Source organism: Egretta garzetta, unplaced genomic scaffold (assembly GCF_000687185.1).
Source record: "Egretta garzetta isolate BGI_Z169 unplaced genomic scaffold, ASM68718v1 scaffold56, whole genome shotgun sequence".
Taxonomy (NCBI): Eukaryota; Metazoa; Chordata; class Aves; order Pelecaniformes; family Ardeidae; genus Egretta; species Egretta garzetta.
The window spans coordinates 7,007,450-7,023,417 of NW_009260182.1; the positions used below are offsets into that span (position 1 = coordinate 7,007,450).

The 15,968-nt window shown below is 43.1% G+C and overlaps 1 protein-coding gene across 7 annotated transcripts in view; it reads left to right on the top strand.

Annotated features, from left to right (window-relative positions):
- SORBS1 (sorbin and SH3 domain containing 1) overlaps positions 1–15,968 on the top strand; it is an 80,878-nt gene that overhangs the window by 38,937 nt on the left and 25,973 nt on the right. For 6 of the 7 annotated variants that reach the window (XM_035897278.1, XM_035897279.1, XM_035897280.1 and 3 more), the window contains 6 exons: positions 750–797; positions 912–1,041; positions 3,002–3,116; positions 10,989–11,090; positions 12,426–12,475; positions 15,429–15,604. In XM_035897278.1, coding sequence (XP_035753171.1) covers positions 750–797; positions 912–1,041; positions 3,002–3,116; positions 10,989–11,090; positions 12,426–12,475; positions 15,429–15,604 — 621 coding nt within the window. Of the gene's footprint in view, positions 1–749; positions 802–911; positions 1,042–3,001; positions 3,117–6,337; positions 6,422–10,337; positions 10,404–10,988; positions 11,091–12,425; positions 12,476–15,428; positions 15,605–15,968 lie in introns of all 7 variants that reach the window. The other variant, XM_035897282.1, reaches the window with a different exon arrangement.

Here is a 15,968-nt window from a genome sequence, read left to right on the forward strand (position 1 = left end):
GAATGCCGTTGCTGTGTTGGTGCAGCCTAACATGTTCACTGTCAAAGAGAGGTTGTTGAGCTTGGGGGCCAGACCACACCACTCACTCATACCAGTGTCATTGCTAGCTCTTTCAGAGCTGCTTGAATATCTATATTGCATTCTGTAGACGTGCCATTCCCATTTAAAAAGCAAGCTCTTCAGAACAAGGACAGTCTCTTGGTGCGAGTATATGTGTATCTTGTGCCAGGAACGTTATCTACACTTGAAAGATAATCTGAGTCAGTGAACATACTTCAACTTGGTGTGCACGTTAATACAAGGAAGATGTCCTAGCAATTATCATATGTGATTGAGAGCAGGACGCCTCAGGTCTGTCACTGTGTCTAGCACCTAATGAGTTATTTTAGGCATATGCTACATCTTTTAGATCCTCTATTTATCTTTCAGCTTTTGATAAAGTGGATCTAATGACCCTTGCTGTAGAGGATTTTTGTGATAAAAACTGATTGTTTTCTAAAGTGCTTTGAGAGCCTGGAGAAACATTAGTGTAAGTAGTACATTAATATTTATATCTAATCTAGGAATTATATTTAAATGCAATTTAAACCTCATTGGGATTCCCTTTTTTAGGATCCTCTCCCTGTGGTAAGTATTGGGCATATCACTCAAATTATGGCCAATGTATTAGTAGAAGAAATAAAAAGGGTTTCTGCTGCTTCTTCTTTGGGGCTTTTTCAGCTGACTTGCAAAATGCTTTTGTCTTTCAGATGAAGATTCTGACTCATACTCTCCTCGTTATTCCTATTCTGAGGACAGTAAGTAATTCACATTTCTTGTGCAATCTATCAAACAGAAAGGGCATGTAAAACATGTGTTTAGTTGCCTCCTATCCAGTTCACCAATATTCCTATATTTGACTTATCCTGCAGGCAGAACCCAGCTTTCAGTTCCCCGCTCCAAGAGTGAGACGGACAATATTGATTCAGAGAAGGTTGTTAAGAGATCTGCCACTTTGCCACTGCCAAACCGTACTTCATCGCTGAAGTCAAGCCCAGAAAGGTGACCTGCACTAAGATATATTTGGATCAGGACTGGAAGAACCTCTGAAAGTTGTGAATGGGAAGGGAACAAAGGTGGAAGCTTTAGGTCCACAATTCCAGTTAAACTTTTTGGGGGAAGTGGAAATGTAGTTTTGACTCTGACTCTTCTACCAGGCAGCAGTGAACTCCTCCATTGTCACAGCCCTGTCCTCCTTTTTGTCTGGCTTTTTTTTTTACCAGGCATCATAGAGCCTGTTGCATAGTTCCCTGCCTAGGTGAGGAGCATTTCCTGGGGTGTCATGCTTGTACAGTGCCTACCACAGAGGCACAGTGGAAACTCTTGGCTCACCGTGACACTATAAAGGCACCTCAGAATATAAGAAAGTAGCAATAATTTTGGAGAAGGAAAATTCAAATTTATGTTGAGCCTTGGTAAAAGTTTTGTTACATTTTCCACCTCTGAGGAGTCCCACCCATAGGAACTCTATTGGAAGTAGGTTCTAGTTAGCAGAGTTGTTTCTGATCTTTCAGGATGACTTCCCTCCTGGTGTTTTGCTTTGTTTATTACCATGTATTTTAAACCTCTTTGTAACAGTAATGAATGCGTTTACCAAATGACAGGAAAGCAGAATGAGCAATGAATATTTTATGTCCTGCTGCAAAAAAAAGTTCCTCCCTCCCTCACCAACTTCCACATGCTCTTACTGTTTTTCACTTGCTGCCTCAAATGAGCAATGCTATAGTTTGAGACTGCTAATTCCGTGAGCATCTCAGGCCACTGGATCAGGAGGCAAAGTCTGCGACAGAATATGTCTTCCTCATGCAGGAATTGAAGGCATAGTACATTAGCCCTCTGAGAAAACTCTTACAAGTGAAAGGACAACAATAATTAGTGCTTTCTATTATATAGTGACAAAACAGTGTTTCACCATGGAGTAGTTTCTCTGGGGTTGGAATCTTAAGCAATCATGTTTATTCTAGACAGCAAAGATCAACTTTGTTGAAATTTATACACTGGTTGTAGGCCAGTCATTTTGGCTGTCATCTTGCCTTACTTAAAAAAAAAAAAAAAAAAATTTAAATTGGTTGTCTCTGTCTCTCCTAAGCCAGTGGGGAGAGTCTGTGCAATTCAGTGGGTTGTTTCTATCCTAAAGCAGGTCAGTACTGTAAGTGGGAAGAAACCTGAAGCAGCAGTTTTGGTTAGATGCCTCGCTTGTTTGGTGAATGCTAGGTGAGAAGAATCCACATATGTTGCCCATCAAAGGAAACATATCAAGGGCAAGATCAGAATTAGTTTACCAGCTTAAATGGCCTGGTTTCTGCCTTTTTAGGAGCATTGGTTATTCTGCATGAGGTGTTTCAATATATTACTTTTCAAAGGAGCTGGACATTGTAGGATATGGACCCTGGATGCTTTGTGACTACTGTTGTCTGAAGTGTGCTAGTGTGGACACTGCACAAAATTATAGAGGTTTGGATAGTCAATGGACTGTTCTCAGCCATCTCTAGATATACCAGTCTGAGATAATTTGTTCATGTCTCTAGAAAAGACCCCCTCTTGGACCCTAGAGTGCCCCCAGAATCTAGAGCAGTAGCAGTCAGGTAATCAGTGATGTGGCTAAAATGAAGAAGTTTAGCAAAAGAGATTGACATGTTCATATTTGTGAGCTTAGTCGAAGCCCATCACTAAACTATTTCCAACCAGGAAAGATACAGAAGTCTGGAAGTTGATTGGATGTACTTGGAAGAACCCCCCTCTGCTCCAATGGTTTCAGCAGCTGAGCTGTATCAAACTCTGCCTGCTACAGATAAACAAATGTATGCCTGGAGCCCTATCTGACCTGTTCCTCTTGCAGCAGGCTCCTTTCCTAGATGCAAAAAAGTACCCACAATTAATAGGGAAAGCCTTCTGTCAAAAGGAAGTGCTTGTCTTCACAGAAACCACAGTGGTTTGGGTTAATTGATCTTTCTTTCCTCAGGACTGACTGGGAGCCTCCAGACAAGAAGGTGGACACCAGAAAATACCGTGCAGAGCCCAGGAGCATTTATGACTATCAGCCAGGAAAGTCCTCAGTTCTGAACAATGAAAAGATGGTAATGTTTGTTTTATCCTAGCTCGTGGCTTTATCCTGTGATTGTAAAATACTCCCCAAGTGCTTGTGCAGTTCCATTGGGATAGGATCCTTTATGCTTACATTGCAGTGCCCATGTGATGTATTTCCTGTATATTTTGTTTTGAAAACTGTTTTGCATAACTTCCTAACATTTTTGTTCTCTATAAAGCAAGGTCCAGGGGGATTGAGAGGCTTCTTTCCTTTCGGACTTGTTGTTTTCTGTGTTAAGTATGGATCGCTAACCCTAGTTTTTAATCCATGTTTGACACTGTGACCTGTTCAGCAGCTGTTTCGCCAGCCGTACTTTTTCTAGGGCACAGCGTTAGCTGATGCAGGAGGGCTGAAAGCATTACGCAACACAGCAGGCTGGTTCAGTTCCCGTGTTCCTCTGATGCTTTAAACACCAAACGACTAATTTTCTGAGTGCCTGTAACGTGCCTTGGGGTGTGCCTCTGAGGTGCATTAGGACATGGCCATCTCCCCTCGGCTGCCTCCTTCTTCAACTGGATCTCACCGCTTCTGTGGCAGGGCTGGCAGAACTGAATGTCAGCTGGCTCCCCAGCTACACCGGTGTGTAACCTGGAGTATTAAGTGAGCTGTTTTCAATTTCAGCTTGAATTAGTAACTAATGCTGTGAATTGTGACAGCTAGGGGACATAACAGAGGTCTCATTCTGCAGGCTTGGCTGAGAACACTTGGCAAGGGGCAGGGCAGAGAGGTGGTGCTAACCTTGTCGGCCAGTCCTGCAGAAATCACCACAGCTCATTTAAGGTGTCCTTCAGTGGTACAAGAGTGACGCTGCAAGTGCTAGAAAATACTGAATGAGGTTACTAGCTAGTTTGGTACATAAATATATAGTTGTTCCATATAGGCATTGATGTGAAGGATTCAGTTAGAAGCCCTAATTGCATGCGAGATTCCAAATGTAAACTGGACTTTCTGCCTTAACAGCTCAGACATTGATCCATGCATAGAATAGGAGTAGGTAAAGAAATGCTCCTGAAAAACCTGCCATGGATTTTACACAGAGTGAACAGCAATTTAAATTGATAGAAATGTAAGAATTGAGTGTGATCTGGGACCTGATGTTTCTCCTTAGTATTTTGGTGGGTTTCCTTTTTTCCTTTCAAGTGCAATCAAGATCCACCACTTTTTGAAAATCCTGCAACCACCTTCTTTTCACACCCGTGTCCCTTCATTGACTTCAACAAAGTTGCTCCTGACAGGAGCATGACCCTATTCAATGCCAGTTGAAACGCACGATGGATGACTCTGTTGATCCTACTGGGCGTTGGCTCAGCCTGTTAGAGAAGTGCCAGTGAGGAGTGGTTTGAACGTGGTGTGACAACTCCATTCCTGCAGTCCATCCTGGAGCAAGGTTTCTGCTGACTTAAGTGGCAATTTTGTCTCACGGTAAACAGCCAAGATTAAACCTTGTGGCAAAAGGCCCGCTTCATCTGTGTGCTTAAGCCTTTGTGAAAGTTCTGTCATCACCAGTGGCACTGTTTACCTGTTCAGAGTTCATCAGGTACTTAATTGAGCTGCTGAATTGGAGTCTAAACACCACAAGCAGGACCATCCTCGGCATAATTGAGAAAAATTGTACAGAGCTCATCAAAGACAAAAAGAATGAGACAGCTATGTTACTTCTAATGCTACTTTTTGAGCTTTGATTTCGAGCCATAGATCACAGAAGAAAGAAGGTTTTGCAACAGCGGCTTCATGGTCTCCATCAGTCTCACTAAATACAACAGTAATACAGTCATTAGCGACCAGATCTTTCAAGGACGCTGCAGGAGATTTGTGGATACCCTCTGGGAATCACACCCAGAGCTGTGACTATCAGAATTCCAATCCAAAACCATTTCAGACCAATGAAGAGCCTCCCGTCCATCGGCTTTTTTTTTTTTTAATGTAAAGGCGCTTATATAACAAGATGAGTACTTTTAGTTGGAGTGCAGTAAAGAAAAAAATGGAGGCATTGCTTCTATTTTGCCTTTAAAGAATAGGCAAATCTTCCTCCAGGCCATCGGAGATCAAACATGATGGAACCATTTATATTTCAGAATGAAGCATCAATCCTGAGCTCGTCCTACAGCTTTTTTTGTGATGCCTAATGGCTGTGGCAGAGGCCGGGACATCTGGCAAAGCCCAGAGCTGCTGGGAGCTCCCCCCGCCTCAGTAACCTCCTCAAAGGATGATTTGCAACAGGACACTTTGTGTTGGCCCTCTGTGCATGTGTGTGGCTCATCGCTTGTTGTGATGGAGCACTTGGGATCGCACTGGCATATCAGACATAATGCATTTAGATTTTTAATGCACTGAGGTCCGTTATGGCTAAGACTAGGTACACTGAAATGCAGGAGTTAGCTAGATGCCTTTTGGGGAGTGGCACCTCATAACCCTCAGCAATGGACTGGATTCTCTTATCTTACCAGTAGTACTTTTAAACAGCTACAACTATTTCAACTTTTTTTGTTTCATTAAAACAGATTGCGTGAACAAAAGGGAATTTCCTTTTCAGCTGTACTGTTTTCTGTCCTGTCTGATTTTCCTTTGTTGTGGTTTTGTCTGATTCTCTAACATTTATTTGTGAAGAAACAAGTAATATTGTCTCTCTATCCATCCCTTCAGAGATCTTTCAGGGATGCGCTCTCTCTGACTTGTGTCTCCTTCGATTTTGAAAACCACCTTTCACTCTGTTTGCAGTGATAGAACAGGGTTTCTCACATATTCATGTGCTGTTAAAGATGCAGTATTTGATCCAGGTCTCATTGAATCTCTCTTTTTTTTAACCAAATGAAGATTAAAAAAAGATTTTAAAGTACATGCAGCTTTGGACTCGATGGAAGTGCCTGACAGTAGGACTGAGGGACTGGTTGTCTCCCAGCTCTTCCATTGAGGCTCCTTGTGACTGGGCAAGCTGCAATAATCTCTCTGTGTGGGTCTCCTGATCTGTAAAATGCAATTCATTCATATTCGTGTTGCTCACAATGGTGCCATTAGGCTTAACTGATGTTTGCAAAGCAGTTCATGGCCTTTGTGAGAGAGGTGTTACAGAAATTCCAAATTATAAGGCTAAATATCTACATTTTAGAATGGCAACTATGGGATCTGCATCTCTAACAGTCCCTCTCTGTGTATTCTTTGCATAATGTTATCCTTCTCTTTCTTCCATTCCCCTACCACCAACTCCTTTAGACTCGGGATATAAGCCCAGAAGAGATAGATTTAAAGAATGAACCTTGGTATAAATTCTTTTCGGAATTGGAGTTTGGGAAACCGGTAAGTTTGATAGTTGCAATGACCAATGAAGTCAACCTGCCTTTTTTTATTTTTTTTTATTTTTTTTTAAATTATTGTCACCTCTCTTTGCCAGGCCCTAAACCTGGAACAGCTGCCTTACTCATGGTACTGATGTAAAGCAGCTGTTCTGTGACCACTTCAAGTATTTTGAAGCCATTTACAGGCATTCCCCACCTTCCAGCCATATGTATCAACAAGGCAATGTTTTTTCATGCGCCATAGTTCAAACTGCATTTTTGTTGTAATGCCCTGTTCTCATTATTGAAAGTCCTTATTCAAAGCCCTTATTTTCCCTCTGCCTGACAAGATCTAAGATGGCTGACAGGTAGCTTTAAGTAAAGAGAATCACTCATTTATTCTTGACCTTGGCTTGTAAACCGCAGGTCAGTAATTTCCAGCTATCCATAAACAGATCATGACCCTGTTTCCTGCTCATTTCCTAATGCATGTAGCTGCCCGTTGCCTAAAAGGGGTGCTTCAGTCTGTGTTGAATAGCCCTTGCCATTCCCTGAAACCAAAGGAGTCTGAGACCAGTGTGCTTTCTTTTCAAATGGAGCTCTGTGGCTGTGGGGCGGGGGACAAAAAAAAAAAAAAACCTGATTTCCCACTCTGGAAAAAGATGAAGCAAAGCTTAATTATTCAGTAGGACAAAGAACGTTTTGATGGAGGGAACACATCAGTGGTCATGGCTGCTGAAAAAAATGTGAGTTTAAAGCATTTTATGGCCTGGTTCTTACTGATTAAACACTATTAACTTCATTACCAAATACTGTTTAATAAGCTGCTCTTACTGCACCAGAGGGTCAGTATCAGCCTCTCACATCTACCCAAGTATAGTGGTAGTTTCTCCTTTCTCCCTGGAGTCAGTTGTCAAATGCCCATGCACACCATTTTTGAGTGCTGCTGACATTTCCCTGCATGTACAACAAAACCGAAATATCTTTTAAAGTTCAGTACTGGCTTCAAAGGCAACTGCACATGGACACCAGAGAGCAGCTTTTCTTTAAATCTAGTCTTTGTTCTTACAGAAGTGACAAAACTCTGCACAGAATGTAGCTGCCTGATGTCCAGCGCCCGCTCTGATATCATCATAGAAGTAGTGTAATTTTTGCTGAAAATCAAACATGTACAGTGGCTGCATAGCCCTTTCTGTCATAGAAAATTATGTTTTATTGCTATGGACCTTCTATCCTAAGCTAAAGAAGGAGCTTCAACAGTGTTTGGAATGACACCCCATAACTTTTAGGCAGTAGAAGTCAGGTAAATACCACCTCACTGAGGCTTTTAAATGATGTCAGTATAAGGACTTAACCCTTCACAAGTTGTCGTGGCTTAAGATTTCCACAAAGTGAGAAGAAACCTGCTTCTCTTAGCTGCCATGTAATTAATAGCCATATGCTCTTGCAGTGAATGAAGGTTTGTCATCTCTGTGATCCTTCAAGATAAAGTAAGTTAATGGAAAGTGTGTCAGAGAAAAGAGAACATTTACACCCTTTGGTCTCTCTAGAATTGAGGATGTATCTGTTCCTTAGAAGTGTGTGTTTGTGCTTTTAGTCATGCAGCCTTGGCCTTACTTCAGAAGAGGGCATCTCAGGCTACACCAGCAATCCATCTCTCATTCAGCAGGGCATCTGTCCTGGTGACAAGTTCCCCACCTTTCTCAGTGCACTGTTGTTAAGGGCTGCTTTCTTACAGCTTGCCTTGCCATGATATCCCATGCCAACTTGCTCTAGCTCCAAAGCCATGCAACTGTGCTCCCTGATCAACTATGCCAACCCCTGAGCATGGTACTATGTACGTAGTGCTTTGGCATTGCACCAGGCACTTGAATTGAGGATGTCATCTCAGACTATAGCTACCTGCTCTGGAACCTGTCAGAAATACAGCAAAGCTCCCTCTGAGCTTTGTCACCAGAGCCCAAAGAGCATGCTTTATGTAGCTTTGCTTACTCAGGTCAGAAGAGGACTAGATTTTTGTGACCAGCTAGTGGCTAAGCCCCATGCCTAATTACAGCATTTTAATTGACATTTACCAGCGCCTGAGATTTTCAAAGATTCCCTGTTTGTCCCAGCTTTTTTATTTCCAATGCTGGAGATAACATGTACTCCTACAGGATGATTTCCCCTGGCTTTCTGACTTTATTTGTAGCTGTATGACGTGGGCAGGAAAATCCTTGGTGAGAGGAAGCAGAGGATTCTTGTGAGCCTGTGGGCACTGCTCTCCAAACACATCAGAATGACCAGGATGGGGCTTTCCCCACCGAGGAAAGCATGCGCGCTTCCTAGGGCAGCCGCAGCAACACTTTGCTGGACCAGCATCCCAGATGCATTTCTAGGCAGCTAGGAATGGGCAGGCACGTGCCCTGCAGGCAAGTAGATCGGTCTCTGCAGCGTGGTTGCTTTTTCAGTGTGCTGCTGAGACTGTATCCCCCCAGGCTCCTTCCTTCCTTCTTCCTCACCTGTGGCTCCACAGGTCCATGGAGCCTACCCACAAAATGTGACGTTTGGTCAGTCTAGAGCTCAGTTGTCTTCCGTTGTGATTGCAGGATCACTCATGGGCACTTTCTCCTAGCCCTTCCTGAGACAGCACTAAGCAAGCTCTTTGCTATAAACGGAGAAGCAGGAGGGCTGGAAAAAGGGGTGCATGTCCTACCTTCTCACCTCCTTCCCTCCAGCTGCTCCCTCCAAATCTCAAACCTGACTCTTTGCAGCACCATCTACCTACCTGCAGCTGCTGATCTGATGGATAAGAAATAGGTATTTACAGTGTTTGCTGTCCACACAGTGGCTGTCCAAATGTAGAAGTGGGCTGGATTCAGACTGCAGATCCAGGCAGTCCAGAAACCTGAAGGCATCGGGACCCAGACCCAAGTGCTGTAGCTCAGTCTCACCTTTGGTGGACTGAGACTGGGAGATGCGCTGTCAGTGACTCGGAGACAATCTAGTCACAGACGTCAGTATGGACACGTAGGGTGATGCTAAGCTTGCCAGCCAACAGAGGTTATTTTTGTTTGGAAACAGAGCAAATGCATTTTGATTTCACAAAGTAAGAGCAAAGTCCCTTTGAGCATATCAGTGAGAGGTGCGTACCTGGTGAAATGAGGGTATTACCGTGGCATTATTTAGATAGGAGCGTCAGGACAAAGGCCTTTTGCTTTGAGTCATCCTCCCCGATATTTACATGTGCATCCAAACAGGACAATCCTATTTTGAAATTAGTGCCTTCAGCTATAGTATGAATTTTAAATAACTAGTTCCCAAATTTCCATGTGTCCCACTGTCTCCACCAAACCCCCCCACAAACAACCCCCCAAACCAGTGAAATAAAAAATAACAACTCTGCATTCTCATTGCCCCACAATGCCACCACTGGAAATTCAGCCATTTGTTCACATGGTATGTATTCACAGTCTGGCGGGGGTGGGGAAGACTCTCCCTTTTCTTTATCAGAGGCCCTTGTTTTACCCTTTCCTTTTGAAAAGAAGAATGAGCAAAACAAATGCTTTTTATGACTGTGTGTTTTTCCCCCATTTTGTTTTGGTTTGTTTTTGTGTTAAGAATGCTTTAACCACCAGCTGTGGGCTCCCTCTAGAGAGTCCAAAATCCCGTAGAGCACCTTGCAAAAATAAAAATTTCCTCAAACACTATTGAAAACAGCCCCTCCCAGACTGCATGTATGCTCCCTTTTGCCTCTCATGATCTCTTGATATTTGTGCTATAGCGGATTTATCCCTCTTTCTATCTCTCTTTCTCTGTTGTGATTTTTTTTTTTTTTTTTTCAGAGTTGATGCAAATCCCCTATTGTATTCCCCCTCTGTTCTAATCCAGTTTCCATATTCTGTGTGATGTCTTTCCTTATCTTCATCTCCTCATTTCCTTCCTCTGCTTTCCATCAGCCTCCAAAAAAGATTTGGGATTATACTCCTGGAGATTGCTCTATCCTTACTAGAGAGGATAGAAAGGTAATTGTGTCTCACGTATGTTGTACTACAGCATCTAGCGCGTATGTATGTGTGTATGTGATTTCTTTTTCTTTTTTTTTTTTTTTTTTTTTTTTTTGTAGCATTGCTTGGGTTTTGTGTGCTTGTGAGTGATTTTTTTAATTGGGTTTGAGCTCATTAGCCTAACAATTAAGTAGCTAGTAAATTGATTTAATAAGCAATTCTTAAAGCATAATCAGCCATAATTTGGAGTGGTGGTTTTGCTATCTTGACTTGCAATGATAATTATACTAACAGCGTATTGCATATTGTTACAGTATCTTTTTTTTTTTTTTTACAGGTGGGTTTTATAACTTTATGGTTTGTAGAATTAGATTCTAGCAGGCCTGTGCATCTCTTAATTTTGAATGTTAAATGCCTAAAACTATTTCCTCTGTAATGATTGAAACATGATTAATTACTAGTGGATTTCTGTGTATTGTCCATACCATCTTTGTCTTTTTTCAATTAAAAAGGCTCGCTTTTTTTTTTTCAAAATTAACATTCCTTTGGTTTCCCCTAACCCTAAGCATTATTTTCCCATTCTTCTTCTCCTTCTTTAACCAGACTGATCTAGAAAAAGACCTCTACCTCTACCAGACTGAGTTAGAGGCAGATTTAGAAAAAATGGAGAAGCTTTATAAAGCGCCACATAAAAAGCCACAGAAGGTATTTCCTATTCTTTTCATGCTGCCAATCCCTGTTTCCAAACTCTCTGCTCTAATCTATTCACTGCTGGATGATTATTAAATGAGGTTGGGATAAATAATGGTTCTGACCGTTCTGACTGCATGGCTTGCTGTGTCGCTGTCAGAAATAATAGAACGTGATGCTGAGAATCCGGCTTGAAATCCATTTCAGATACAGTGATTTCCTCTCTCCCCTGTTCCCTTTGAGCTGCTCCCCACCCCCACCCCTGTCCCCCTTTAGGGTTTTGAGTTCAGTGTCTGCAAAAAAAAACCCTCTCTATTTTTCACATGAATAGGCAGCAGCAATCAGCTTAAAATTCTTGGTTGGGTCACGTCATCATCTCGTGCCTTTCAAGCGTGTTGCCATCTATGCTCCCTTCATACAAGCCCTGCTCTCTGCTAGGAGCCCACGCCTGCCCAAGATTTGGATATTCCCAAGAGATTTTACACAATTTTCCTTATGCTGGACCTTGCCGTGGCCTTCTAGGGCAGGACAGCTGCTGCTGTTGTTTCGAGGGTCTGCAGGACCCGAACCATGAAATGATAGATTGATTTGGTAACACGCCATTTTTTCTATTTTTTTCTGTTGATTTTTTTTGAAGCTGCGGCGTTTCACCAGGACTTGAAAAAGCTGCTTTTTCAAACCCAAGATTCGCTTTTTCTTCCTACATAGGAATCCTCAGATAGATGAGGGGACGGCAGATAGAGCATTTCTTCTAGAAATTACCTTCAATTTTTTAAATAACATGCCTAGGAAGTGTTAGATGGATTTAAAGCAAGCGGATAAGAACTGGCTTTTGCTATTGAACCTGTGCAGCTGGCATTGCTTCTCTTAAGTAAGGAAACTGAACTGAAACGTTGCTTTTCTTGTTAGTGCTTTGATACTTTTTTGAACGCTGAGGAATGTGTTGTGCTGCAGAAATGTAGTATACCTTTAAAGCAAAGGCGGGCAGTGACCGGTTGGGGGAAAAGCTTGGGGAAATAATTATGAGCATGTGTCTCCTGGTCATGGCCCAGCTGGTTATCTCTTCTTGCTTTTGGCTTTATTCACAATGACTCATTTGCAGACAAAAGAATAGGCGCTGCGAAAAGGCATCGGCTGTGCTAGAAACCTGTCACTGCCCTGAAGGAACTCGGGAAAATTGTCGCTTTTCTGCAAAGACATTGACAGCTTAAATTGCATTTAGACTTAAACCTCAATGTCTCCTAAAGGCTAATATTCAAGCAATAGGTGGAAAATTACTTAAGCAAGCCTGTTTTTTTCCTCTTCACATATAAGTGTGTATCAATGACTCCTTTGTTTGGACTTTTGCAGAATACAGCAGGTGTTACTCCTCTGGAAACTTCCACAGACCATTCTTCCTAGTAAGTTTTCCAATTGCTTTTTGATGTCTTTTTTACAATCAGAGGGCGTGTAGGACAGGGTTTAGGGTGTTGGAAATGGGTTGGCTTTATTTTTTTGGTGGTGGTTATAGACAAATGTATGTTCCACGAGAGTTATACACATGCTGTAGATGAGTCCAGGTGCGATATCTGCTCTTGGATCTTCAATGAATTTGGAAGTGATTACATGAGTGATTGCATTGTCTAAAAAAGAATTGCAGATTGTGCTAGGCAGTGACTTTAAAAAAAAAAAAAAATAACCAAAACAAAAAACCCAGACCTTTAACTCCATCATGATGAAGTCTGCAAATTGACTGTAACTTCCTGCAAATAACTTTATTGCATGGAATAAACGAAGTTTGTTTTTGTTACACATGTATGATAGGTTGGCTGCTGTTAGATATTCCCAGTTAAGCGCACCAGATCAAAAGGATGCTGTCTACGGAAGGCAATCATTTTCTAGCTTCCAGGAAGGGAACAGTGGTAGCAGTAGCGATATTTCTCAAAGATCTTACGTGGCACTGCTTTTCTGGAAGAATACGTTAATAAACAGTATACTCTGTCTAAATGAGTTGTACAGGGAGCTGGTTTGTTTTGTAAGAGGAACACGCACAAAAAAAAAAAATCCCAAGCAAGTTGGTGGGCTGTGCTGAGTTACTCGAGCCGTGGAGCCAGCTCCTGCTGTGAACCTGCTGCTCCTTGTAATTGGACTGAGTGCTTAGCGTTGTCCGTAGGCACAGTGATCCCCTCTGCATGGATGGTTTGTTAGGAAAGGCATGATCTTCTCCAGACGCCCATCAATATCACATGTGTTCACCGCCCCTCTGGGGCTGCCTTAGAGGTCTCCTGTTCTTCTTTCAACTCAGTTCCCTTCTGTCTGTGTTCATTCTGCTGGGAAACGCGCACACTGCTGCATTTTGTTGGTCGCTCCTATGACTGTTTAGTTTTGGTTTGGTAGGGAGAGAGCAATAAAATAAATGGGAATCTCAGATATTAGCATAAAAGAATAGCTTATACTTGCCAAAGATGGGTAAGGTTTCTGTCCACAGCAGCACTGTCTGTGCCCTTTCAGATGCCACCCAAAGCGTGCAGGAGTGCCAGTGTCTGAATCAGTGGAGGGGAACCAAGCTGGGTAGGCTGGGAATGGGACACAACAGCGAGGCCCAGTGGAATTGCACATTCTTCCCTGCCCTGCCTTTAGAGAGCAGGGAGAAAAGATATCTGGAGTTTATTGTCTTTTTTGCAGTGTTGCTCTTCCCTCCGTTCACCTGATTCTGATCTTGCAGACTGCCTTGGCCCCCACATACTGCCTGCTGGCCCTAATGAGGGAGCAGCCAGTAAAGGGGCTCTGCCAAATGCCTCCTCTCTCCCCTCAAGGTGTTTTCCCAAAGGAGGATTGTTTTATTTTTAATGACTAGGTGAGGAACCTTAGGGCAGTCGTTCATTCCCTTCAGGAACTGGCCGAGCTTCCTTGGAACCTGGCAAAGAGAGGCACTGGGGTAGCCCCCATAAGACACAACAGCTCTGTAGCTGTGGGTCTGTTTGAGCATTGCCCTAGGTTGTAAAAGTGGCTGTATTCCCATTCTCTTTCGTGTTGCTTTTCACAAGCTTTTACTCAAGAAAGTAATTTATGGGACCCCATACGACCTGGTTTTCCTTGTCCAGAAACTAAAATCTTCTTTGTGATCCAGCATTGTGTAAGTCCACCTCCATAGCAAGTCCTCTGATGTGTTTGGAAGCTTTCTCTTTACCCCGTAAGTACAGCATCTATCTAAAATAAACAGATGCACGTACAAATTTATCCACAACAAGCAGGCATAACCACAAGCATTTCCACACTTGCATAAATTTTAATCGCTCCTGGACATCAGGATGTAAACCAGCTTTCAAAATATTTCCATGAATTGGCAAATGCCCTATTTTTTTATTTTTTCAGACTTTCCAGGAGTCATGCTTTGGCCACAGAATAGCTTTGTGTGAGACTGCATCTTATTCTGAAGAGCCTGGTTGAGCACAAGAACTGGTATCAGATGAGCTTAGCATTTAGGAAAACAGTCTGCCTGATTTCTTAGCAAGTCTTTTGTACCTGGAAAGGCCTTTTATACCATGGCATTGATGGTTATTTTTTTAGAGAGAAAACAGTGAAATCTCAAAATCGGATGTGGGGCCATACTTGTGCTTAGATTCATGACTGAGGAAAGGGATTTGTAATAAATGTCCAGTCCTTAAAGGCCTAAAAAATTAAAACTGCACTCGTTTTAACAGCATTTTGTTTACGTATCTGCGTGGTAGACCTGGAGTCCAGGATTTTTTATTCCGTGTAGTGGAAGCCAGAGGCAAAGCTGAGCAGAACTGTGTACACCTGGGAATTTCTTTGGCATTTAAAACAGTAGTGCCTATAGCCCTGCACCATGGCTTCTCTGCATGGTCCCTCACTGATGGGCTTGAGAAGTTGCTCTGGAAGTCTTGAACTATAGCACTAACTGGGAGGCTGAACTGGTTGAGGTGAACTCCAGAGCAGCTGTGCTTTGTAACCAGGGACAGGCAGGGCTAGTGCTTAAGGATGGGGGGACTGGGAGCTGGAAGATATTTGTGCTACTTCCAGCTAGCTACTCAATTTACTTGTGTCTGCAAAGAAATCATGCATCTGCTCTGTGACTCTCTTGCCTCATCTGTAAGAGAAAGGCGGATTGCTTTCCTGTGTCTGTTTTCTGGGGGACTGAGCTGGGAGAGTTCCCTCAGATGGAGAATGCTATGGTAGTGCCAAACCTAGAACATTATCGCAGCATATTCATAACCTCTTAATTCAGCACCAGTTCTTCATACGCAGTCTATTCTGGGTTCACAAGCGTGGTTTTTCTCTTACTATTCATGAAGCTCTCAGCAAACAGAAGTGACCCACTGATGTCCCTCCCCCTTTTTTTGTGTTTTCCAGCTCCACATATTCACCCAACTACCATGCAGTGAAGCGGGAGTCAGAACCAGCACTGGGGGACCCTGCTGGCTTGGAGAATGAAAGGCAGATTTACAAAAGTGTGCTGGAAGGTGGAGATATCCCGTTCCAGGGGCTGAGTGGTCTCAAGCGACCTTCAAGCTCTGCTTCCACAAAAGGTAGGCGGTCAGGGCACCAACCTCTTCTCCATTCTGCGCAGCGTGTCAAAAGCCAGGTGGTACGGGGCAAACTGCTGCAGGGGTTAGAGTCCTATTCAACCCAGTTGAGGTTTCCTCTGTCCTTCCTCTTCTTCATCCCCAGTTTTCCCTCCTGTTTTTTTCTGAGCCCACACTGGCCAATACTTTTCATGACCCCTTTATTGGATCCAGGTTCCTCTTCCCAACAGGGACCAGCTCCCTCCATCCAGCACCTCAGCCACACCCCACACCCTCATGTTCTTCCTTAAGGCTGCTCAGGCTGGCCTTGCAATCCATCCGCTCCCACTGCCTTCCCATGCTAGAGCCCTTCCCTGCCTTTTCCGCT